This window comes from Tachypleus tridentatus, chromosome 9 (assembly GCF_004210375.1).
Source record: "Tachypleus tridentatus isolate NWPU-2018 chromosome 9, ASM421037v1, whole genome shotgun sequence".
NCBI lineage: Eukaryota > Metazoa > Arthropoda > Merostomata > Xiphosura > Limulidae > Tachypleus > Tachypleus tridentatus.
The window spans coordinates 151,799,719-151,826,879 of NC_134833.1; the positions used below are offsets into that span (position 1 = coordinate 151,799,719).

Consider the following 27,161-nt stretch of genomic DNA (forward strand, 5'->3'; position numbering starts at 1 on the left):
TTCCAACCATACTCATCATACTTCTAGCAAGGTCTTGATGCTGTTGTATTCCTCTTTGAGGTGCACTGAATGATCCAGGGGAAGAGACGGACACTTATTCCCATTATGGAGCTTTGAGGTTTCTATAACATTCTAGAAAGTTCTTGAAGATTCCTCTAATTGTGAGAAAATTCTCTATCAGCTACTCAGCACTGAATCTACCTGGAATGTTCTGGAAAATGGGTAAATTTGAAAATTTCATTATCCAGGTCACAAAAGCAAAGTTTGAAGGGAAAATAGGTATTTTCCATTTACTTTAGGCATAAACAATTGGAAAATAACACTTTCTGTCCAGGAACAAGAAAAAGTAAAAAATTTGTTACATAGTGTAATTCTATTTTTCTATTTCATAAAACGTATAAAGATTTTAAATAAACTTTATATTCCATTACAGACTAAACATCCTGGAGAGAATACTATTGATCAGTGCTATTTATTAGTTTAAAATTTTTATGCATATTTTTTAAATTTTAATTTGTTTGAAAATTTCAGGCTATTGAAGAACTAGACAAAATTGAAGTATCTATGGAACCAGTAAGTAAATCTTCAGTGTTTTGTTCTATTTTTGTAGAAACATGATGGAAATAATTTTATGTTGTAAAATGCATCTACGTGTGACAGATTTTACATATACAATCTTTAGTAAATCTTACCAAAATACTTAATCAAAAGGATAAAAATTTGTTTGATAGTTTAATTAATGTTAGTTATTTCAAATATTATTCTCTTTTTTTTTTAGACTAGTGACACCTATTTTTAAAATCATTTAACCCTCTTGCCTCAAATATCCTTTACTGTGTTCGCACCAGCATGGCCAGGTGGTTAAGGCACTCGACTCCTAATCTGAGGGTCATGGGTTCAAATCCCCATCATACCAAACATGCTTGCCCTTTCAGCCATGGGGACATTATAATGTAACTGTCAATCCAACTATTTGTTGGTAAGAATAGTAGCCAAATAGTTGGTGGTGGGTGGTGATGACTAGATGCCTTCCCTCTAGTCTTACACTACTAAATTAGGGACAGCTAGTGCAGATAGCCCTCAAGTAGCTTTGTGCAAAATTAAAAAACAAGCCAAACAAACCTTCACTGTGCATGATACAAGGTTTCAGTGTCTCACATTCAAAATATTAGTAAACTACTTTTTCTTTATGCGTACCAATTAGTATGGTAAATAGTAATCCATTTTTTAACAGTGTACAAGTTTTAAGTTCTTAATTGTATAAGGCAATGTTTTAAAAAAAAAACACCTGAATTTCTCGTGGTGTAACACGACACATTTTCTCTAGGTGTCTGCTCATGTCTATTTTATTCACCCCTCCCAGAAACTATGACATGAAACATAAATTACACACTATAAAACCATCATTCCTCAGACAAACCATAATTTTCATGGCCTTTAACTTTATTTGGTTTCAGGGTTATCAAACAGAAAATCAGACACCTCCTGCCATATCCCCTTTCAGAAATTAAGTTTTCGCTTACATTTAATTATATGTTATCCATAACCAATCGAAAGTCAAGGTTTATATTTGTCAAATGACATAATGTATAACATTGTGTTTGAAACACAGAATAGATAGTTTCACTTTTGTTCCCACAGTAATCCAATGGCTAGCTTGGATGAATTTGTAATGGTTCTTGTCATAAGAAAGCCAGAAAAACTGTAATTGTTAGAGGAAATTGTCTGCTTTTGCATGTTATTATTTTGTTTTATTTAATTAAATTAAAATTAATTAACACACTACTATCATTACTCCTAAAAAAATAGGGTCCAGTGTCATTCATAGTCAAGAGCAAGTGTAAAGAATACTAGGGTGATAGGGTAAAATAAACAACAACAACGATAATAATATAATAAATATTTCATGAGGCATGAAAGTGAGCAAGTCGAAGTATCTGACGAGTAATTTAATTTGATAACATAACATGAGCTGCACCTTCCTCAAGTGATTTTCAACTTATAATGGTTCAAATACTAGTTAGACATGGTTCAAAAGGGCAATGAACCAATATAATGTAATTATAAATAAATGTTTATTGTTGTGTGTTTAAAGCTACTTGAAAAAATGTGTACATAGTTTCATGCTATATTTGAAGTCCTTGAAAGAAAAGGAAGGTAAGTTAGATTTATTTTTGTGGTCACAAAGTCAGTCAAATTGACCAACCTTGTTTAAAGTTAGGGTAGAGAAAAAGTATCACTTTTACTGGAAACCGACATTTGAAATATTTAGGAGGTTTTTAGAGTCTAATGAAATTTGAGATTTTTGAGGGAAAGAAAAGTGTTTTAAATTTTAACATGAAAATCACTTTGCACACAGACCATCCAAAATAAATACTCAATATATTCATGGACAAATCTTCTCTTACTTTATTAAAAATACTTTGCTGAGAATATGTTTTTGTATGTGCAAGGCTTATAGTGTTTACTGAAAGGCTACCAAATATCGTGAAGGTATACACACTATTAAAAGTTAGTAATATTAAATCTTTAAAGACTAAACACGGTCGGTCAAATTGACCAAACTCGTACCATCAATTCCCTTAACAATCTTAAACATGTGAATTGGATTCCCCTCCATCTCTTCAATTTTTACAGATATTATCCTGTCTTCAAGTGACAGCCTACTTACTACTAGGCATCATCCTGATAGCACTTTTCTAAATTCTTTCTGATAAGTCATTGTAATTCTTTAGGTAAAGAAACCCAAAATGGAATACAATACTCCAAATGTGGCCTAACGTCACTTTGACATACAATGAAATTATACAATCTATAGATTTGTATTTAATATTTGCCCTGCCCCTAACAACAGCACACCATTTGGATAGCCCAAAAGACTGATTAACTATTATATTAAGATTATCCTCTCAAAATTAAACTTATAATTCAAGTTATGATTATCTATGTAAATTACTTTGCATTTATGTTGCAGCTGGTTATGTTTATCTAGTGTTGAATGTGAAGCAAGAAATAAATGTTCAAGTAAGATTTCAAAGACTTGAAACTCCTCAGTGATGCTTCTAAACATCTGCATTTTCTCAGTTCATTGAGAAAAGAAAAGGAATCTTTATTACCTTGTTCATGTTGTTCTTTCATTTTCAAATTATAAACTTTAATTCAAGAAATATTACTTTCTAAGCAATTTATGAGTTCTTTTGCTGTTGTGATCCTTTAGGGTTCTCAGCGATCTTCGTTTGCCGAACCAGAGGTGGATTTTGAAGATTTACGAAAAGAAGAAGAAGAGAGGAAGTTACTAGAGCTTGTGAGCTTCTGTTATTTTATCAAACTTAACCACAGTAAAAACTCTTAAATTTGGCCATCAATAATCCACATGAACACTGGATAATTTTTCATATAGAGAAATCTCCACAACAGTAAATTTCATTAATAATTTATTTTCTGTGTCCAAACAGTTGTTTTGTATAATTGAGTAAAGTTGGAGCCAAGCAGGACAGGAACAGTTTGACAGTTTTAGTAAAGTAGGAGCCAAGCAGGACAGGAACAGTCTGACTGTTTTAGTAAAGTAGGAGCCAAACAGGACAGGAACAGTCTGACGGTTTTAGTAAAGTAGGAGCCAAGCAGGACAGGAACAGTCTGACGGTTTTAGTAAAGTAGGAGCCAAGCAGGACAGGAACAGTCTGACGGTTTTAGTAAAGTAGGAGCCAAGCAGGACAGGAACAGTCTGACGGTTTTAGTAAAGTAGGAGCCAAGCAGGACAGGAACAGTTGGACAGTTTTAGTAAAGTAGGAGCCAAGCAGGACAGGAACAGTCTGGCTGGTTTTAGTAAAGTAGGAGCCAAGCAGGACAGGAACAGTCTGACAGTTTTAGTAAAGTAGGAGCCAAGCAGGACAGGAACGGTTTCTGACGGTTTTTTTAGTAAAGTTGGAGCCAAGCAGGACAGGAATGGTTTCTGACGGTTTTTTTAGTAAAGTTGGAGCCAAGCAGGACAGGAACGGTTTCTGACGGTTTTTTTAGTAATGTTGGAGCCAAGCAGGACAGGAACGGTTTCTGACGGTTTTTTTAGTAAAGTTGGAGCCAAGCAGGACAGGAACGGTTTCTGCCGTTTTTTTTAGTAAAGTTGGAGCCAAGCAGGACAGGAACGGTTTCTGCCGTTTTTTAGTAAAGTTGGAGCCAAGCAGGACAGGAACGGTTTCTGCCGGTTTTTTAGTAAAGTTGGAGCCAAGCAGGACAGGAACGGTTTCTGACCATTTTTCTGAGAATGACCATCACTAAAGTTGTATCTAGACAATTTTGTCTTTAGTCTGTGTGTGCCAGTTTTCAATCATTTTGTTTGGAACTATATTGGATAAGGGGAAGTTATCTGGGTGATTTATGCTACATTTGTGTCTTGTTCCAGTGCTCTAGATGCACAGAAATATGTGCATCATTAAAACTGGTGCCTCTCTATACAAGAAAGTAATTGATGGATCCTATAAATAAGTCATTAGGGTGAACAAAGCAATGAATTAGATAATGGGTGCCAGTTTGATTATCTGTATAATTGTTGATGAGACTATTTATTTACTGACCGACAATACGTCCTATTCAGTGTCTACTGTATTCAGAGTGTCAGATTCAACTAGCTGGGTGTCTAGATAGTTCAGGAGATCTTAATTTCTAATGTGTTTTCAGATTACCAAAGTAACAGTGTTAGGAAAAGTAAGAATATTATATTCAAATTTTGAAAGTAATAAACAAACAAAAGTGATTGTTCTTTCTTGTACAAATATTTATGAAATTTAACCCCTAAGGTAATGTTATTAGTGACTATAAACTTTTGATTTAGTTTCAGCAAAAATATTACAGAACTTTGTAGGATGACCTTGGAAATTGGTAACTTTACTAAATAATTGTTAAAAATTATTTCAGGATTTAAAAAAAAAAGGAAGTTGTTGGTAAATAAAACCAGAAATTCATTTTACATTTATTAAATTTTTATTTTACGTGTTTTTTTTTTTTATAGGAAGATAAACATAGAAAAGAATACTCTTTCAGTTCAAAATCTTGTCCTGGAAGTCTGACGAGGAAGGGAAAGATTCCTGTTCGGAAAGGTATTTACCTGGAGTCTTTATAGTTAACATTATTTCCAAAGTCCTTGTATAATTATTGTTTGACTCAGAATTGTTGTACAGTTTGTTGGTCCTGGAATCATTGTTCTTTTGATAAAAACGTTAATCAGCTCTCCTCAAGACCATTATTTCATAAACAAGGTGTTTATTTTGAAATTTGTTAGATAAACTGTAGTGTTAAATATTAAGCATAATATAGTCGTTTAAGATTTGTTTTTTGTAGTTATGTCTTTGTAGCACATTTATATATAACTTTTAGAAGTCACAAAATCTGTGTATATATTTTGTCTTTCAGAAAAGCCTATCTCTAGAATCTCGGGTGTTCAAGATGAAAGTGAAAGTCAACAGCCTCGAGTGTACAGGTCATTGTCTCCACCCAGAACTGTTGCTTCTGTTCCATCTAGTCTAGTAACAACAAGAGTGAAGAGAAGTAAGTCATTATTTTCTAAATATTTCCATCAAGTGGGTCAAGACTATTTTGGATAACCTCCTAAGTTGACCCAAGCCATCGTAAAGGTTTTCTCACGTTGTTGGTACTTTTGTGTTTTGGCATTTTTAAAGGTTTCTTTTACCTTGATATGTATATTATTATTGTACCTTATCGTTGACTAATTTGTAGGATTTAGTATACTATTGGATCTAATACTCACTCTGGTTTGGAACTGTTGTAGAGGTTTATATTCAGAAAATATTGTAAGGAATCATACTAATTAGTCTTTTGGTAGATATTATGGACAAATATTCTTTATGGGATACACTATCTACATTGTCAGTTCAGTTTAAAATGTTGTACACAATGTAATTGTCCCCTGCTGGGACAGTGGTAAGTCTACAGATTTACAATGCTAAAATCAGGGGTTTGATTTCCCTCAGTGGACATGGCAGATAGCTTTGCTATAAGAAAACACTAATCTAATATTTTGTTAAATGCTGCATTTTACATTGTTTTGTTATACAAAAGTTTTATCTATTGTTGTTGCTTCTGTTGTCAAAGTTTTTAACCTATATCATTGGCTTTTGTTTTATAGGCCCAGCAGGAAGATCTCTCATTCAACAGAGAAGAAAATCTTCAGGATTTGAAGTGTCTAATCTAGTCTCTCGGAGATCAGAGAAAGAAGCTAATCTAAAGAGCAGTTTATCAAAAGGGCTCAGTTCTCCTGCCAATTCTTTTGATGGGAGGAAGAAGGCTGGGCCACAGGTTCATCCAGACCCACGTACTCCCATCCCTAGCAGAAAGGCTGTAGCTTTAACCAATACCAGGTAAACATTTGTCTCCATAGAGTAACTAATGTTCTCTGAATTTATTTTATTAAAATGTAATGTTAATTTGTAATTCAAATAATAGATGTTGGAGTACATTGTCACAACGTTTGTGATAAACAACGTCATGTTTGTAAAATAACACCAAACATTGAGTAACATTTCAAATTATCATTTAACTCTGTTTCAGGCTGTTTCAAATTGTAATATGCAAAGAAATAAAGTCACTCTTACAATTTAAAGAAAAATCTAGTATCTAGCTAAATGCTAATATGTGTCAAATTTATGATATTTGCCAACAAGATTGATACACAGTTTTCTTTGTTAATACAAATATATTTTAATGTAAAAATAACAATACAGTTTATCATAATGGTTATTGCAAACAATATTGGGTCTTCTATCTTGTCTGAAACTGGATATTTTATAGAGGGTTCATGGTGAGAGAATTAATTTTGAGTTGATATTTATACAATTCTCTTAATGAGGAGCTAGTTAGCTCTGTATTTTTTTGAAATGTTTATATATCATTTGTTTACAGGTCATACTTAGTTTTTCCACCAATAAAGTTGTATAATGTTTTTGTACAAATATTAAAGTCTGATGTAAATCCACTAAGTTAAATGTTTTGTAATGAAATTCCTGAGTAATATGTGTTTATTTGCATATATAGTTTCTGATGTTTATAGTATAACCAACTGTTGCAAACCATTAATATATGTACTGTCTCTTGGTACACCATGTTGGTTACATTTACAGGTGTGATGAGAGTTTCTAGAAATTTCACTATGTACAAAAATACCTTCAGTACCTTAGTATGTACTTACACACATTGTTGATTCTTACACTCAAGAATCTTCTCCAACTTTATGGAACAGGCAGAAGTCTAACAATACAGTTTCAACAATATTAAAATATATATATAATAGTAAGTTTATCACATCTTCAATGATTTGTATAGCAACAAAAGAATTATAGTTTTGTAACAAGTGTGGTTTGGAATGACCAAGTAATAATAAGTTAGTAAACGTAGTTCTGTGTATATTTTAAACAAAATGTTATTGTTGCTAAAATTGATGAACTTTATGTTGTTAAGGAGTCAGGCTGGAACAAGAATCCCAACTCCACATCTTGGTCTGGTGAAAACTGCAGCAGGTGACCGTTGTCCTTCTCCTTTGCCCTCACCCACTGGTCAGCCAATAACACTGGATCAGTTATTACCTTCTCTTACTGGTCATTCAACAAACCTAGACAAACAGTTACCTTCTCCTAATGCTCGGCCAACAAACCTGGACAAGCTGTTACCTCCTTCTCTGCCCGCACCCACCAGTCAGCCCGAAACAATGGAAAAGATGTTACTATCACCTCTTGAAGCCACTCATCAATCTGAAACATGGGACAAACTTTGCCCACTTTCTCAGCCTACCGAGTTTCTTCCACCACCAGTCCTCACAAAGAGTACATCATGTTACAGTGTAGTTGGGGGAACCAGCATCGCAAACCACAGAAGGAAGCCTTCCTCTGAAAGTGTAAATGGGAAAAATAATATTATGTGTCTTAGTAAAAGTCACTCATCTGACAACGTAACTACAAGAAGCAACTTAGATAAGAACTTTTCATCAAGACTCCCTGGAGCTGTGCCATCTAAACATCAGAGTAACAACAAAAACGTGTCTACTAAACATCCTCAGGGTGAAACCCCAGCTAGTTGTTTAGGTTTGTTTCTAACTCGGTGAATTTATAATTATGAAAGTGAAATATGAAAATAACAAGACTAAAGACTCAGAAGTAATAACTTTCTGTATCGTTGAAATTTAGGCACAGGGTAAAAATATGCCTGGTTAATCAATTGTCAATCATTAGTGGCATAACTCTATTGACAAGTCTATAATATGTTAAGGCATAAATACTTAGAAATCAGAATAGGTTCAACTTAGATGTTTAAGAATATTAGATCTTGCAGCATATAAAGCACATTACATTCAATTATAACTACTGTTACGGAGAATAAAACATTATTGAAAACCACCAAGCAGATTAAGATAATTTTTGCATACATTTTATTAACTACAGAGCCATCCAAGAGACCAGTAACACCAAATCCTAACTTGGCAACATTACAGTCCAGTAGCAAAATTCCAACCCCCAAGTCCACTGTTAAGTAAGTATTATAATTTTCTCTTATGTTGTTCAGCTTACTGTATGAATAAATACGATTTATACTTTTCAAATAACTTAAAAAATTGTGTATTAAGTTGTTAATTTTTATTACAAAATAACCCATATGTAGTTTAACTTTTAAACTATGCTGTTTATGGATTTAGAGGAATATGTTTAATTTTCTAAGGATTTTTACATTCATCAAGATATATTAGTCAGTGTACATTCATCAATGTACATTAGTCGGTGCACGTTTATTGGTGTGTTTTGAACTGATGCCTCTTTTCTTATTTTCTGCTTTTTTTTAATGCCAGAAATAAGTTTTAGACAATCTGATTAATAATTTCAGTTAATTTAAGCATTTTTTCTTTTTTCATAAAATTTTGTATGGTCATGTTAAACATAAACCTCTTAGTCCTGTCAAGTTCGTATACACGTTTACACACATTAAGTATTTGTAACTTTACTGCAGTATGTGTATTTTAAAAATATGGTAAATTTTTAATAAACTTCACAAATTTTTTTATGCACAAAAAATCATTACTAGTCTTGAGTATGAAGTAATTTTTATGTTATGATTAAAAAAAAAATTATCCTTCCAAAAATCTTGAATATAATTTATGTAATCTCTAAAACCATTTCAAATGTTTCTTTTCTGTAAAACTTTGTTTTAATTATTCTCTCTACCCCAACTCTATACAGTGCTGGTCAATTAGACTGATCTCGTAACCACCAAAAAAAAAATTAAAAAAAAAATCTAAATTAGTTTTTCTTTCTTTAATTTCAAACTGTAACATGAAACTTCGTTCATTTACCCTATGCAGCTTTAAACCTGTAACAGTATATATCTATTTCTACATAAATATAAGTATTTATTGCTCTTTTCATCATTCTTTAAACTATTAACTACTTCTATTCATGTCGTTTTAAGTTTTAAATCACTTGGGAACATGGAACGTATGTTACGTGATGGAATTACACTACTTGCAAGCTATTCAAAGTACAGTGTACTTGCATATGTGCCTTATGAAGCACTTTTGTCATTATTATTTATTTTACCTAATCTGACGTTAACTATCTCGGAGATCCTCAATTTTGCATTTTTAAGAACGTGCCCTGGTTTTCTTTTTTGCTGTCAACTGTCAATGACACTTAACCCTACTTTTCTACTAATGGTAGCAATACAGTGAATAATTTTTACTTAATCAAATAAAGAAACAAAGAACATGGAATACTAACATGCAAAAAGCAGACAATTTCCCCCAACTATCACAATTTTTTCTGGCTTTTTAAGTGTATGACAAAAACCTTTTACAAATTCATCCAAGCTAGTTATTATCTTTCCTATTGGAACAAAGCTTGTTATAACTGAGAAACTGATAATTCTGTGTTCATAAAACAATGTAATGTAATGCATCTTTTAACAGATGAAAACCTTGGCTTCCTGTTGATTGGGCCTAGTATGACTAAGTACTTATGGTACTTGGCTTGCAAGCTGAGGGTTATGGGTTTAAATTCTCATCACACTAAATGTACTTGCCCTTTCAGCCATAGGGGCATTATAATATCAGTCAATCCCACTCTTAGCTATTGGAACAGTAGCCCAAGTGTTGGCAGTGGATGGTGATGACTAGCTACTTTCTCTGTATTCTTTCACTGCTAAATTAGGGACAAGTAGTGCAGATTACCTTGTGTAGCTTTCTACAAAATTAGAAAAACAAAAATCCTATTGGTTATACATGATATAGTATCAAGCATAAGAGAGAACTGTTAACAAATCCTGAGAGAGGAGGTGGTAGGTGGGTGTGGCAAAAGGGGTGTGATTTTTGTATTTTATGGCCCTGTAATGAAGTTAGGTTGAAGAATAAATATTATGGGGTACCTAAGCAAGGATTTTATAGTAAGGATTTATGTTAAGTTTCATACTTATTAGAAGAGGTGGCAAATAAAATAGAAGAGACAATGCTTAGAGTTGTCACATTTCTCCACTAGAGGAAGTTCAGAATTTTTTAAAGTATTACTTCATAAAATTAGGAACTTGTATATTAATAAAATATGGATATTTAGCTCTTGTATACTCTATAAATTGGTACAACATAAAATGTAGTTTTAGCAACTTAAATTCAAAAATGGTATTTAAGTCTGAGAATTACGAGTTAAATTTGGCTCAATTAAAATTGTTGTATAACTGTTTTATAATGTCCCTCAGTTTTACATTAACAAGTTAACTATTGTTATTCCTGTCTTGCCTTTGTGCTAACTATTGTAATGTATCATGTTTCTGATAATTACTGTTACATTTACCCATTCTTTATCTCACCTTACCTGTCTACTCTGTTTGCTATTGTTGTATAACTGTTTTATAATGTCCCTCAGTTTTACATTAACAAGTTAACTATTGTTATTCCTGTCTTGCCTTTGTGCTAACTATTGTAATGTATCATGTTTCTGATAATTACTGGTACATTTACCCATTCTTTATCTCACCTTACCTGTCTACTCTGTTTGCTATTGTTGTATAACTGTTTTATAATGTCCCTCAGTTTTACATTAACAAGTTAACTATTGTTATTCCTGTCTTGCCTTTGTGCTAACTATTGTAATGTATCATGTTTCTGATAATTACTGGTACATTTACCCATTCTTTATCTCACCTTACCTGTCTACTCTGTTTGCTATTGTTGTATAACTGTTTTATAATGTCCCTCAGTTTTACATTAACAAGTTAACTATTGTTATTCCTGTCTTGCCTTTGTGCTAACTATTGTAATGTATCATGTTTCTGATAATTACTGGTACATTTACCCATTCTTTATCTCACCTTACCTGTCTACTCTGTTTGCTATTGTTGTATGTGTTCCTCCTTTATGATGTTTAGTGTAAGTTATTTTTCTTCTTTCTGCTACATGCGTAGTGTTTAATGTTTAAATCGATGTTTTTCAGACGCAAGTCCTTCACTGGGTACTCCTGATGACTCAAGTCTTCAGAAACATTGTGTACAAAGTAGAATGGCAGCTTTAATAATGGTGGTTGTTTGTGTAAATAGGTATAAAGTTAAGTTTTGTGTGTATTCATGCATGATGGTACTTCCATATTGGGAACAAATACAAAATGAGCAGATGGAGAGTACTGCAGAAGCTGTGGCACCTTTAGTATGTTAGTATTTGTTGTAAGGGTCTCTGTACAATCCAGTATTTCCATTTAACGTAATATATTGATTTTCTCGCATCCTTTGTGTCGCATTTTAAACGTATTTTCAAGTGATGTAAGGATATTGTGTACATCTTGTTGTTTTTGTTACAAATTCAAAATGTAAATATCATGATATTTCAGTACCTGAAGGTTTTATTATTAACCCGTTGACTACTCATTTGCCGTTTTATCGTACGGTCTACCTCTGGCAGTTGAATGCAAGCGTGCCGTATGCAGTATGGCTCGTAAAAATTATGCACATGTTTAGAGCAGCTGCATGTGACTGGTTAATTATATTCGTGAGTTCACTTTAATTTTATCTATCCCAGCTATTTATTTACTGTACAAATGTTGAAATGAGACTTTTAAATATTCAAGAAATATTGAATTACTTGTTATAAGATTTTTACACCTATTAAGTTACACTGTAGTAATCTGATTCTAGTATCCTAACACTAGCTGAATAAATCTGATTCTGTAGTAATATCAGCTTTATAAAAGTAGAACTTGAAATTGTCTCAGAATGAAAACTTTGTTTTCATTCATTGTTCATATTATAAATACTTGTGCATGTATATCTTAAAGTCTATTCCTGTATAGTATAAGTTATACTAGAATATTAGTGAAGGTTATTAATCAATGATAAACAATTAATGGGAGGGTATGATATGGAGAATCTGAGGGTCTGCTATGTATATATTGGGGTAAAATGTTGTATAACTTTGTTTATAAGTGTAGTAGAAGTGTCCTTTTGTTACAAACATGAAATGAAAAGGCTTGAAACATTTTTTATGGATTTACAAGAACGACTGATAAGTTTGGTCTTTAGGTAGGTAGAATTCATGATGGTAAGTCTAGTTGAGGGGTTCTCTTGGTTACCAGTGTGCAAGTGTAGTTAAGAAGTTTATTGTTAATACATTCTAAAAGGTTGTAGTCTCAAAGTGTGAATTAGTGAATATTTTATAAAGATTTTGTTAACTGTTACTAAAGGTAAATGCGTGAATATATATTTGCTAGATTAAAATGTTTTTTTTTTAACTATACCAAATTATTGTGTTAAGACATTGGGAAGAAGGCTTGAAATATTTTTGTATTATTTGAAACCATCAACATAATTTATAATTCTTGTTGAGAACTTGTTTATTAACAAATATAATACTAAATGTTTATAAAACCATATGAAGATGGTAACCAAAATGGAAATGTCTTTAGTAAACCATGGAAAATATTAGAAAACTTAATGCAATGACAGCATACAGCAAGTATTTGAAACAAATTTATAATTATCTTATTAAACAGTATGATAATATTGTCAACATGTATTCAGTGTTGAAGAATAGTGGGTGAAAAAATCCAATTTTATATTGTCTGTAGAACTGTTAAGACTGGGATTTGTGTTTTAATATTGTTAAAAACAACTTCAAAACCTCCGTTTCATTCGTGACTGATGCTGATAAAACAATTTAAGGCATGACTTTCAATGTTTACCTATCATATTTTCATATTCACTCGAATTTTTGTTTTAATCTGATCATAAGACAAACCTGAATATAATTAAATAGTGTTTCAGTAAACCTGTGTAAAGACAGAGAGAGATTTGTAAACCTGTGTAAAGAGAGAGAGAGAGATTTGTAAACCTGTGTAAAAGAGAGAGAGAGATTTGTAAACCTGTGTAAAGAGAGAGAGAGAGATTTGTAAACCTGTGTAAAGAGAGAGAGAGAGATTTGTAAACCTGTGTAAAGAGAGAGAGAGAGATTGTAAACCTGTGTAAAAAAGAGAGAGAGAGATTTGTAAACCTGTGTAAAGAGAGAGAGAGAGATTTGTAAACCTGCGTAAAGAGAGAGAGAGATTTGTAAACCTGCGTAAAGAGAGAGAGAGAGAGATTTATAAACCTGTAGAGAGAGAGAGAGATTATAAACCTGTAAAGAGAGAGAGAGAGATTATAAACCTGTAAAAAGAGAGAGAGAGATTGTAAACCTAATAAAAGAGAGATTTATAGACCTATTATAAGAGAGAAGTTTATAAAACCATAGAGAGAGAGAGAGATAAAACCTGTAAGAGAGAGAGAGAGATAAACCGTATAAAGAGAGAGAGAGATTATAAACCTATGTAAAGAGAGAGAGAGAGAGATTATAAACCTAATAAAAGAGAGAGAGAGAGATTATAAACCTATGTAAAGAGAGAGAGAGAGAGATTAAACCTAATATAAAGAAGAGAGAGAGATTTGTAAACCTAATAAGAGAGAGAGAGAGATTTATAAAACCTAATAATAGAGAGAGAGAGAGATTTATAAAAATAAAAGAGAGAGAGAGAGAGATTATAAATATAAAGAGAGAGTTATAAACCCTAATAAAAGAGAGAGAAAGATTATAAAATAAGAGAGAGAGAGAGAGAGATTATAAAAATAGAGATAAGAGATTTATAAATATATAGAAGAGAGAGAGAGATTTATAAAACCGTGCAAAAGAGAGATAGATATAGAGAGAATTGAAAACCCAAAAAAGAATATATATATATATAAGATTTGCAAAAGAAAAGAGATATATAAATATAATATAAAGAGAGAAGATTAGTAAGCTAAGAGAGAGAGAGAGAGATTTGCAAACCCTAAAAGAGAGAGAGATAGAGATTTTAAACCCTCTAAAGAAAGAGAGAGAGAGTGAGATTGTAAAACCCTAAAATAAGAGAGAGAGAGAGAGAGATTTGTAAACCCTGCATAAAGAGAGAGAGAGAGAGTAGAGATTATAAACCTATGTAAAGAGAGAGAGAGAGATTATAAACCCATATAAAAGAGAGAGAGAGAGATTTGCAAAACCAAAAAAATATAAAGAGAGAAGAGAGAGAGATTATAAACCTAAAAAGAAGAGAGATATATAAATTTATAAAAGAGAAAAATATATATATATATGAGAGAGAGAGAAAACCCGTGCAAAAGATATAATAGAGAAGATTATAAAGAGAGAGAGAGAGAGATTGAGATAAACCTAATAAAGAGAGAGAGAGAGAGAGATTTATAAACCTAAAATAGAGAGAGAGAGATTATAAACCCTGCAAAAGAGAGAGAGAGAGAGAGATTATAAACCCTATATAGAAGAGAGATTATTTGCAAACCTCTAAAAAAGAGATAAAGATAGAGAGAGATTATAAACCCTGTAAAGAGATAGAGAGAGAGAGATTTATAAACCCGTGTAAAAGAGAGAGAGAGAGAGAGATTTGTAAACCTGTTTAAAGAGAGAGAGAGAGAGAGAGAGAGATTTGTAAACCTGTGTAAAGAGAGAGAGAGAGAGAGAGAGAGAGATTTGTAAACCTGTTAAGAGAGAGAGAGAGAGAGAGAGATTTGTAAACCTATGTAAAGAGAGAGAGAGAGAGAGAGATTTGTAAACCTGTGTAAAGAGAGAGAGAGAGAGAGATTTTTTTGTATGGAAAATTAAGTTATTTTGGTAAGCTTGTGTAATTAAGACATGTTTTGATAAGAAGAAAGAAATGTCCTGTATAAATGTTTAGTTGTATGATATGAAATAACATCAGTGTAATTCATATTCAGTTAATACACTCAGACTAATTCCTTACTTATAAACCTTACTTGTAAACAGTTTCTAGAAGTACAAGTATTGGGGTAAACTTAAAGAAAGTAGAAATTTGATTGTCTTCCACAAGTAACCTGGTGGTTGTTTTAGTAAAAAATAATACAGCTGTAAAAATGAACTAAATTTGAAACTTTGTTATCTAATGTTTGACATAAAGACTCGTGTACTGGGTTTTGCCCTTTCAGGTTCCCCACTTGGTTAGACACAATAAGATTTGTTTTTCCTTCTAACTTGTGATGTTGACTGACTGAAGTGTACACAAATCTTCTTTTTCCGTGTACATTTCTTTTTGTGTGTTTGTAATGATGCAAATGTTAATTCAATATGTGATGTTGTATTAGGTTCTGTAAAGTGAAAAACAAGAAAAGGCTGATATATCTCCTCAGAATGAAATTCCATTCCTCTGTTCTCTTTTTGTTAATATAGTCATAAGTATGGACATTTTACAACACACACATTATACACAATTGGAGACCAAAGATTACAAAGTACATTGCTTCTTGACTTGGATACCGTGTTAAATGTTACTGTCAGTTATTGACTGGTTATATGTGGTCCTACATTAATCTGTCACTGGTTAAGCAAGATGTGGGGGCTGTGAACTAGTTGCCCTTACTCTGGTCTATTACTTTAAAATTAGGGACAACTGGTACAGAATATCCAAATCAAACAAACAAAAATCAAAGTGACCATCATTAAGTCCTTTTTAATTATTTCTTATACTGAAAGTAAGTAACTTTAATTCTATAAAAATACAATATTTAGTTCAAGGAAGTTTCTGATAAATATAAGTTTAGAAAAAAGTTATATTTTCCATTCAACTGAAAAGAAAAAAAAAAAATCAGAAGTGCAGTACTAAGATGACACGTAACTAAAATTACTCAATATGTGACGTAGATAGTGACTTACTCATCATCAGATATTCCCATAAGGATAAAAATGTAATCCTTTGTATGTGAAAAAGTGAAACGTTCAAATTCTGATCTGTTTGTGAAACCATTCTAATCAAAATATACCTCACAGTAACTGCTGGTGTGGTTTAATAATGATTTATGGAAATGTATGAATCCTACAGTTAAATGTGCAAAGTCAATTAATGTTAGTATGTAATCTAACATACCAGCCTTACATTTTTTTATTCAGTGTTCAGAGTGGAAAGTCTCATAAGTGTAGAGAATTGAAACATCTTTTTAATTTGATGAGTGAAGTACTAGAACTGAATGCCTGTAAATGTTAACTAATGGAAGTTTCAGTTTTTGGTTGTACGTAGAAATTACGCAATTTCTTTCTTTTGATGTACAACTAATGTTGTACTACAAGACTTTCCTTTGACTACACGTAGTTTGAACTATGTTAACAGCTTTATTTTACTGTTTATTACTCAGTGTTTACATTTTTATTACTTCTGGTGCATCCTTACAATGAGACAATATTTGATGTTTTTTTTTGTACTTATGGCATGTGCTCAACAGATGGTAAAGTCTAACGTGGTGCTATTAAACTGAAGTGTTATTTGATAATTTGTTTTGTAAATATGTACTTGTTCAAAGTCTGTTTAGTGAATTAATATATAATTTTATGATTAAATTTCTTAGATTTTTCTACTAGTGAACTTGAGGTCTCTATGTAAGATTCAGAAAACAATAAAATATTTTACCATTTGTATTGACTTTATTTAAAGTAAACTGACCCTACCTGTTTGTTATTAGCTTTTGTTTTTTGTGGTAATTTGAAATACACTGTATCACAAGAAAACAAGATATTATTGCATTAGACACTTAAAACCAGTATAATATTATTTTTTTGTATTATTATTTTTCATTTTTCTTTTTTCCTTTAAATATAAATATATTTAAAAAATAAATGTAATTATATATAAAAGAAGAAAGTAAAAAATAAATAATGGGGCGAACTCAAGACAATACATGGATATTGCCCTGAAAAGGGCCGGAGTACTGAAGGTTACTCTGGCCCAAAAGTACCAAAACAACAACATAGTAGTAGCCGACATGAAAGTTATGGATGGAGAAGAGGTATTGTGCACCTGACCCTCCTGGGTATCTATAATTCAAATATCCACAAAGACGACGCGAAGCGAAAACAAGACTGCACCTGATAATTATATTTCAATATCTATACACATACACGACAATAGAACTTCATAACTTAAATCTTACATTAGCTTTTACCAAACACTTTTTTTTTTTTATGCCAAATAGAGCTCATATTAATAATTCGTATTTTTTGTAACTGTCTGTTGCTTTCCTCTCTCGAATGCCAAATCACTCAGTGGGTCATTGGTAACTTTCCAGACTTTTAACCCTGAAATTGTATGCCTTGCACTGAAAAGTCATTTGATGTTGATAAAGAGAAAAATGACGCCATCTCTTGTTTTACACTGTAGTTTGAACAAAATTTCGCTAGTGTTATTAAAATAGTCGCAAAGTTGTATAGCACTTTTTTTTTTTTTTGTTTCGAATGGTTAATGTGGGTGGTTATGTTTGACAATTTAGGAACTACAATCAGAGCTTCTTATGCGATTGTAAATTAACGTAATTAACATTTGGCCCCTTTCGTCAAATAGATTATTTTAGAATAAAAGAAATTGATATGTAAAAGAAAAAAAAACAACATCGGATGACAGGCAGGCTCTTGTAATTTGGGTTGTATTCCATAAAATAACGACTTTTTACGAACGAGAAATTACTAGTAACTTGTTATCTCAAGTGACATCGTCATACTAGATGAGAATAATTATTAAATAAATGATTTCTTGATAGGATGTCATTCTGTACAAACCAAAATGTTTGTAATTTTAAATTTTCCAGTTTAAAAAGTTGATCATTTATTTAGGATACATCATATTAATAATATTTTGGACAATTACAAGTTGCACTTTGTCATATCGTATCATAATATTACTTACATTTAAGATACCTGGTATTAGATAATAAAGCTCTAGCCACTGACGATATATAAGTTATATACGAGTTTAATAATTACTGTTCCCTCCCTCGCTAGTACAGCGGTATGTCTACGGATTTGGAAATCTAAAGTCAGGGGTTTGATTCCCTGCGGTAGGCTCAGCAGATAGCCCGATGTAGCTTTGCTACAAGAAAACACACACACACACTTACTGTTTAGTCTAACATGTGATTTATTAATGAAGTAAATCTTCCCGTAGCGCAGTGAAAAACAATATACAGAATAAAAGTATCAAATATTTTAAAAATTAATTTATATTCAATTGGACAGTGGACATAATCAAAAGAACATTATAATAATGGTTGTTATTCATCAGCTTTGTGACATGCTGAATAAAACTGCTATGGCAAAAATATGCACAGAATACCGAATTAATTTTTTACATATTAAAAAAATTCCTTTCGCTGAAGAAGTATTTAATTTAAATGATACTTAAAGAATTAATATGATGATAGAGTGAAAGTAAAACAAAGTTTTAACGCAGAAAAAAACGTAAATATTTTAGTTACAACGTGTTGAACACTTTTATAAAATTTGATGATTATATTAGTTAGTATTTAATTTGCTTCAAACTCTTAGTTTATTGTTATCATCCCTTTTTGTTTTGTTTCTGTTGTTCAAATGTGCAATAATTAATTAATTTTAACAACCAAAATGTTTACACATATTCGGACACTTTGATAACTTATTATTTAGTGACGACGAATGTTAATTTTATACTTAATAGCATGCAACTTACCAAAGGAAACTTAAACTTTACAATTCACGCTTTTTTTTATCTCAGGGTTGAGCGCAGTGGCGTTTTAAGTATGGGTTAGAGGGGGCTCAGCCCCACGGCCCATGCTATTAATGGGGGCCCATTGATAATTTTATTCTATGTAAAATTGTATAAGAGGTAGAGTCTCCATAAATTATTGGTGCCTGTGCACACAACCTTTAATCGTCTACTGGCCGAGAGTGGCATTATAAAAATAATGGTAAAATCGCAATTTTCGATTACAGCAGCTCGAAAATTGGTGGTGAGAGCTGTAAATCAATTCAAAATTATAAAAGAGATTTGCAGGTAACGTCTGTCTGGCATTACGTAAATATCTGAAACAAACAAACAAATATTTCCCATCAATGTTAAATCATGCAATTCACACACACAAAGTTATTACTTCTCCATTTCAAAAACATTTTAATTAATGTTTTTATTTTTATTTTTAGACAATATCATTATGGTTACAAAACTTTATAATTTTAACAGACACAACAACGAAAATATTGTGTTCAAAATATACATACTTTATATCATATATCCTTTTTTGAGTAGCATGAAAGATGTAGGTTAGGGTTAGCTTCAATCTGTTAATAATGAAATTACGTACATACATTATAATTTCTCTCAATTGTTTATGATAAATTTTGATTACGACAATGAGCGGTAATTAAAGTTTTTGAGATTATGTACCTTCGCCGTTGTACGAATTCTATTCCTAAAAAGATCATCACTTCTAAACTAGTTAGATATTTTGGGAGGAGATTTGAAAAAAAGAATGCTATGTTTCTTCCTTTTACGTGAAATTCAAAAACAAACAAACAATCTTTCGTTTCTTAATTATTGCGCTAAACATGCTCGCCCTTCCAGCCGTGGGGGCGTATAATGTGAGGGTCAATCCCACTATTCATTGGTAAAAGAGTAGCCCAAGAGCTGGCGGTGGGTGGTGATGACTAGCTGCCTTCCCTCTAGTCTTATACCGCAAAATTAGGGACGGCTAGCACAGATAGCCCTCGAGTAGCTTTGTGCGAAATTCCAAAACAAACAAACAAAACTTAATTATTACTTTTGCGATCCAGTGTGAGCTAGTGATTTTAATTTTTTAAGAATCATTATACCTTATTATTGTGACTAGATACTTAGATATTATCATTGCATCGTAATTATGATTGGTGTCGCTCACTTATTTGTGCAATGCAATTTATAGACTACAAATATTTATAAATATTCTTTTCATAAGAAATAAAGAATCGTTAACGCTTTCCTCTTTTAAATAAAATTTCTTTGACCTACACTTTGAATATGCAAGCATAAACAAATATGCATTAGTTAAAACAATTCAAAATTTAGCAAAATATATTTGAAGAAAATGAATTGATAACAAAGACAATATATTTTGTTTTCACTTGGCAATAGTATTTTGATATGTGTGTTATTCGTCTGCAGAGAAAAGACACAAAATCATTGTGCTGAGAGAAGTCTTTCTTAACATAACACCAATTCAATTTCTTATTCGTAAATATTTTTAAAATCCTTATCGTTGAAAAAAAATATTTCATTGCGTTATAAACATCATTTTTTTGGAAGTACGTTGTTTCTCGTTTTCTCCTTCTGGTTACGTTTTTGTGAGTAGATGATAGTAGATGGCATTAAGATCGCATTCACTGTGTGCTGATTTATTTGTTTTGGTGAAGTAAACTACTGTTGTTAGTTGCAACAAAAATGTGTGTTTATTTGGTGACGAAGAGTTTCAGTTTATTAAAGTAAGTACTTTTTGCAACTTAAAGAAGTTATTAAGACGTTATACTTATTCATATTTAATAATTGTTAACCAGCTATTTTAATTTGAATATTTTAAACTCAGACTAACGTTGTATATATATATATATGTTTTAACTATTATTACTAGTAGCACTATCACCACAAATGTATTTTTTTGTCAATGTTGCTATTGTAATTTATATACTGCAGTACTTCTACTGTTCCAGTATATTCTAATGTTACTATTACGCTAATTTTCTCCCTCATCATCCATTCACGTATGGGTGTGACGCCGTGATGGGTGCTGATTTAATATTCCAATTAGCTTTTGTGAGATTAATCCAGTGTTATTCTCACATTTATAAAGTATTAATATAGGGTAATGAAAAATCATATCTAAAATGTTAACGATGAACTTAAAAAGTTTGGTATCAACGAGTTCAGTAATTTCTTAGGTTTAGGTAAACTAGTCAGTATATGACTACAAACATCATTCTGTTTGTAAAACTAAAGTCCAAGTCAAAGAAGACCGCACCTGTGATTTTGGAATTAAACTGCCTGTTATGCATGATTGTAAAGCCAGATATATTTTTCTTTAGAAGTAAGAGCGTTAGGTATTACATAAAATAATCCAATTCAATTATAAGATAATTCTGGTCTGTGCTTATGTACGTTTTTGTTGTTGAAGTCAAAGACATTATTAGTAGATCCACAGTGTTCATATACATAAGAAACATTGAATACAAAAGTGTGTGTATATATAAATAGTTTGATTGTAGGACTCTCCATTTCAGAATGGTAAGAAAGACGATACCTCTCAGTTGTTTGTTTTTAATGAATTTGTATTTATGTTTATACAAAGGTTTTACACTTTTTTAATGGTAACTTTAACACTGTAAACAATGTGTATATTTTACCATATTTCCCTTATTATAAGTGCATCTTTATATCAGTTGTAGGGCTGATTTTTAAGGGTTTTTAGTTTTTGTACATACATAAGTTGCATTTCTATATAGGTCATCCCTCTGTTATCACAAAAACTCCATCTTACTGTTATATGACAAGTGTTTTTATTATTTACTTATAAATACATTGTTTTGTTTAATGTTTTTGTTGTTTCACTCTTAATTTTTGGCATTTTTAAAATGGTGCAGTTAAATTTCTGTTGCTGCTAACATGTTAACTGTAATAGTGGATATGATTGCTTTATCTGTTACCTGTTTAAACATGATTGTGGTTGTAATAAAAATTGAATATTATTTTGTATTTTATTTCTGTTATGAAAATGGAAATGACTGAAGAAACTAATATGGACAATAGTTTCACTATATAAAAATTCATAAATAGGTCCCACACAAAATGATTTGGGAAACATATTGAGTTATACAAAGAGGATATGGTAGTTAAGTGAAGACATCTTATAGCAAAATGTATTTGTGAGTATATACATATACAAACATATACAGACACACAAATATACACATACTATAAATACAACATAGAAACATATGTTGATAACTTATCAATATTATGTAAGGACAGGGTAGTAAAAAGGATTTGATATTAAGCAAAAATTGGTACATCTATGCCAAAATAAAGTGTATGAAACTTGGTATTGCTTGGAGCAGTAATTAAGTAATTGTGTGCATTTGTGTGTAATCCAAGGGTCATGGGTTCAAATCCCAAACATGCTCACCCTTTCAGCTGTGGGGGCATTATAATGTGATGGTCAGTCCCACTATTAGTTGGTAACAGAATAGCTCAAGAGTTGGCAGTGGGTGGTGATGACTAGCTGCCTTCCCTCTAGTCTTACACTGTCAAATTATGGATGGCTAGCGCAGATAGCCCTCATGTAGGTTTGCGCAAAAATGAAAACAAAGAAAAATTTGTATGTGTGTGTGTATATATATATATATATGTATTAAATCAAAGATAAATATTTAATTAAGATAACTTGTTAAAATTATCAAAATCTAACTGTAATTATGCTAATTACGGAATGTAAATGGTGAAATACAACATAAAAGTGACAAAGTTTTATTGGTTTTTCTGAGGTTTATTTTAGGTGGCAGGGATTTCACTGCTAAGTAGCAGTGGTTTGTTTTATTTAGTGTTAACATTGAATTTAGCCTTTCATCTAAGTTACAACTTTACTGAACTTATGTTTTCCACAGTGTATCTTATAGATATCTGAATATAAGAATTATGAACTAGTTAAGTACAGTTTTTCAAAGCTTTAAGAAGAAAGTGCAATAAGCTAGAACCTTAATACAAGTTAATAACCAGTTACATGTACATTTGTATGTGTACCTTTTCAGGTTCTCTTGAAAAAAAACACACCATAAAAATAACTGGATATTTTTTCATTACACCACCTATAACAAAGATGTAAATGTTCACAAACCAGGTAAAAAGGTTTATGTAAATTCAACAGAGTAACTGAATTTACCAGCTAAAATAAAGATTTTTTTGAAATTTTGGTTCTGGTAGTTTACAGAAAACAGAAGATAAAACATTTATTCCAGTGACTACAGATAACATTTGATTAAACAACTAATATCGTTGAATGTCATAATTCAAACACGATCATGTTTCAAAGATGAATTTCTTTATTAACCAGGGTACTAGTAAGCCATGGGGTAAATTTCACATGTGGAGCAAGGTGTTCAGCCCACCATACATGATAATTAGTAAAAGTGGAGAATGAAACATTTCAAAAGAGGTGCCTAAACAACAGTGTCTTTTGAAGTTCCTTATTAAAAGTTCAGAAAAATAAAAGTATGTCAGATCTGTCTTTCTTGAAAAATCTTTTCTGAAACATTTACTGAGTGTATATAAGTCTGGTTTAATTCTGTATCAAAAATATTCCAACTTACTGTTGAAAAACTATCAAGTGACAAGTTTTCTAATGAGTAACTAAGAAGTAGGCTTACCTCAAGAAACATTCTCGGCTTGGAGCTGTCAGTTGTTTTAGTTTTAATTGTGATTCTAGTATCATAATGAAATAGCAAAAATTACTTTTGCAAGTAAACACTATTCGATGCTTTGTGTACCGTTTGTGATAAATTGACAGAAACCTAAAAGTGGGCTATAGGTTATTGCTTAAGAATGAAATATAGAGTATTTCATCTCTGTCGATTTTAATAGTTTGTTTATTTGGTAGCAGTCTCAGCTGCAGGCTTTATTTACTTTTAGGTGATACATTTACAAATAATCTCTTCCTGTAACAGAGAAATAATGTTAACTATAATTCTGAATTTGAAAAATGAATCTTCAAGAAATGTGGCAAGTTTCTAGTTAATAGTACAAGTCTGTTGTAACGCAATAAACCAGATATGTTAGTAAAGATTTATACTAAAGGCATGTCTGTGAAATACCAAGGTCACTCTGAGAAGTTGGAGTACAAGGTGATGATCATATTAAAATTAAAAATATTTTTTATCCATTATAGAGTTTGTTAATTCTATTTCTATAGACTAAACCACATAAACTAATTTCTGTGACTTTTACATTGCATCCAGTATTTTCTCAACCATAATATGAACTGTTGTAAAATCAGCAGTTTAAGGTTGGGTGATATGACAGCTTACTAACTGTAACATCAAAAAAAAACATAGCACTATGCTGAATGACACTTTGTACAAGGACAAGTTTAGCACACTTTGACCCTCCACATGTACACATAGGGTTAAGTAATACATCAAAGCATTATAATTTCTTTATTTTGTGTTAGCCAGATTTCACGGTCAGTGATTATTTTAGATATTGTGTCAACAAATTATAATAATTTTGTTTGTTTTAGCCTCATTCTACAAGTAGTGATCATTGTTAGATATTGTGTCGACAAATTATAATAATTTTGTTTGTTTTAGCCTCATTCTACAAGTAGTGATCATTGTTAGATATTGTGTCAACAAATTATAATAATTTTGTTTGTTTTAGCCTCATTCTACAAGTAGTGATCATTGTTAGATATTGTGTCAACAAATTATAATAATTTTGTTTGTTTTAGCATCATTCTACAAGTAGTGATTATTTTAGATATTGTGTCAACAAATTATAATAATTTTGTTTGTTTTAGCCTCATTCTACAAGTAGTGATCATTGTTAGATATTGTGTCAACAAATTATAATAATTTTGTTTGTTTTAGCATCATTCTACAAGTAGTGATTATTTTAGATATTGTGTCAACAAATTATAATAATTTTGTTTGTTTTAGCCTCATTCTACAAGTAGTGATCATTGTTAGATATTGTGTCAACAAATTATAATAATTTTGTTTGTTTTAGCCTCATTCTACAAGTAGTGATCATTGTTAGATATTGTGTCAACAAATTATAATAATTTTGTTTGTTTTAGCCTCATTCTACAAGTAGTGTTCATTGTTAGATACTGTGTTAACAAAGTGTTATAATTTCTTATGTATTTCAGTTTGGGTAAAGTCAGAAGTTCAGATTGTATTAGAAATATCTAATTAGAGTTCACACGATAAAATGATCGGATTTAAACCTATGTGTTAGTACAATTACAGTAAAATTATTCTTTATTTTGCTTGATTATGTTAAACAGTTTCGTAAATAAATAACAAAATGCTAAAAATATTGAACTCTTGAAAATCGAATTTAATTTCCGTTTAAAGATTGAATTGGTTTTGTCTAATCGACTTTTCAAAACCACGGACGCACCCTACGTTTTTTTGTGACGTTAAGAAATGTGAGAAACTGCAACTCTGCTTAGTATATTGTTTTGTTTACAAAATAACTACTGTCATTTCAAGACATAGCATAATACTGGGAGGGGGGTTGCCCTTCAGCCAGCTCCCTTCTCGTTATGTTAAACTCCGTGACCCCGTTAGGGTAAATGGGTGGAGGTTCACTGAGCAGGGAAAGACGGTCATTGGGTGATTATACCGCCTGACTCGAATACAGTTCGTACACACGTACTGTGCATTTAGGTTTTAGAGTGGATATTCAAATATTGATGGTATGAACACATAGCTATAGTCAGTTATAAAGTCAGTTACCTTTTTGGTGTTTATTGTGTTTGGTGGTAAACGAGAATTTTCTGCTGTGTATTGTTTGCAGAGACCCACGTGATCTGTGATGTGCTCGTGCAGGCCGAGAGACAAACTATAGAGGATTGATACGTGGAATAGCGTTTTCAGATAAACGTCATTTTTTCAGTCGGAGTGTTTTTGTTTAACATTATTAAATTTAAAGCGGTTTTCTTTTTCAAACTGACCAATTAAAACAGAGAAACTCAAGTTTTACGTTCAGTATAGCGTGAGCTTGCGCACGTGAGTATGAATGGTTCGTAATATCCCTTTGATCGGAAGTAACACTTGGGGTAAGGCTGTACGACACTTACTGCTGCCACCTGTTAAAACCATAGACTAACAATTACCTTTTGTTAATGATATATATAATATTATACTTTTCCATAACGATAGCTGAAAGTAAACTTATTGTTTAAAATAATACGTTACAATTCTATAATATTGTAAAGCAAAGAATGAAACTGGGCAGCCTTTTTTCCTAACATGTGATATTTCATTGTAAAAAACTACGCTGTCAGATTTTATTTCGCAGAGTAGACTCACCTGACATACTTGTACAATATTGAATAACGATTCTTGACAAAGAGTCACTCTGTTTAACGTTCCATGACAACGAGTAACTAGACCTAGCAACCATTCAACACTATGTAACAAGACCTGACAAAGAGTCACTATTGTTTAACGTTCCATGACAACGAGTAACTAGACCTAGCAACCAGTCAACACTATGTAACAAGACCTGACAAAGAGTCACTATTGTTTAACGTTCCATGACAACGAGTAACTAGACCTAGCAACCAGTCAACACTATGTAACAAGACCTGACAAAGAGTCACTATTGTTTAACATTCCCTGACAACGAGTAACTAGACCTAGCAACCATTCAACACTATGTAACAAGACCTGACAAAGAGTTCACTCTGTTTAACGTTCCATGACAACGAGTAACTAGACCTAGCAACCAGTCAACACTATGTAACAAGACCTGACAACGAGTCACTATTGTTTAACATTCCCTGACAACGAGTAACAAGACCTAGCAACCATTCAACACTATGTAACAAGACCTGACAAAGAGTCACTATTGTTTAACATTCCATGACAACGAGTAACTAGACCTAGCAACCATTCAACACTATGTAACAAGACCTGACAACGAGTCACTATTGTTTAACATTCCATGACAACGAGTAACTAGACCTAGCAACCATTCAACACTATGTAACAAGACCTGACAACGAGTCACTATTGTTTAACATTCCATGACAACGAGTAACTAGACCTAGCA

The 27,161-nt window shown here is 31.7% G+C and overlaps 2 protein-coding genes across 7 annotated transcripts in view; both read left to right on the plus strand.

Annotated features, from left to right (window-relative positions):
• The window catches only part of LOC143227526 (serine/threonine-protein phosphatase 4 regulatory subunit 4-like), a 55,903-nt gene extending 42,457 nt beyond the window's left edge, over positions 1-13,446 (plus strand). The window contains exons 19-26 of the mRNA XM_076458966.1: positions 532-573; positions 3,218-3,304; positions 5,006-5,093; positions 5,407-5,541; positions 6,140-6,371; positions 7,468-8,087; positions 8,445-8,532; positions 11,475-13,446. Of these exons, the coding sequence (XP_076315081.1) occupies positions 532-573; positions 3,218-3,304; positions 5,006-5,093; positions 5,407-5,541; positions 6,140-6,371; positions 7,468-8,087; positions 8,445-8,532; positions 11,475-11,502 (1,320 nt within the window). The 3' untranslated portion in view covers positions 11,503-13,446. The remainder of the gene's footprint in view (positions 1-531; positions 574-3,217; positions 3,305-5,005; positions 5,094-5,406; positions 5,542-6,139; positions 6,372-7,467; positions 8,088-8,444; positions 8,533-11,474) is intronic.
• A 7,258-nt stretch (positions 13,447-20,704) lies between these two features.
• LOC143226666 (EH domain-binding protein 1-like) overlaps positions 20,705-27,161 on the plus strand; it is a 174,799-nt gene continuing 168,342 nt past the window's right edge. For 5 of the 6 annotated variants that reach the window (XR_013014703.1, XM_076457914.1, XM_076457919.1 and 2 more), the window contains exon 1: positions 20,705-20,818. The gene's annotated coding sequence lies outside the window, so the exon portion shown is untranslated. Of the gene's footprint in view, positions 20,819-23,461; positions 23,595-27,161 lie in introns of those variants that run through there. The other variant, XM_076457916.1, reaches the window with a different exon arrangement.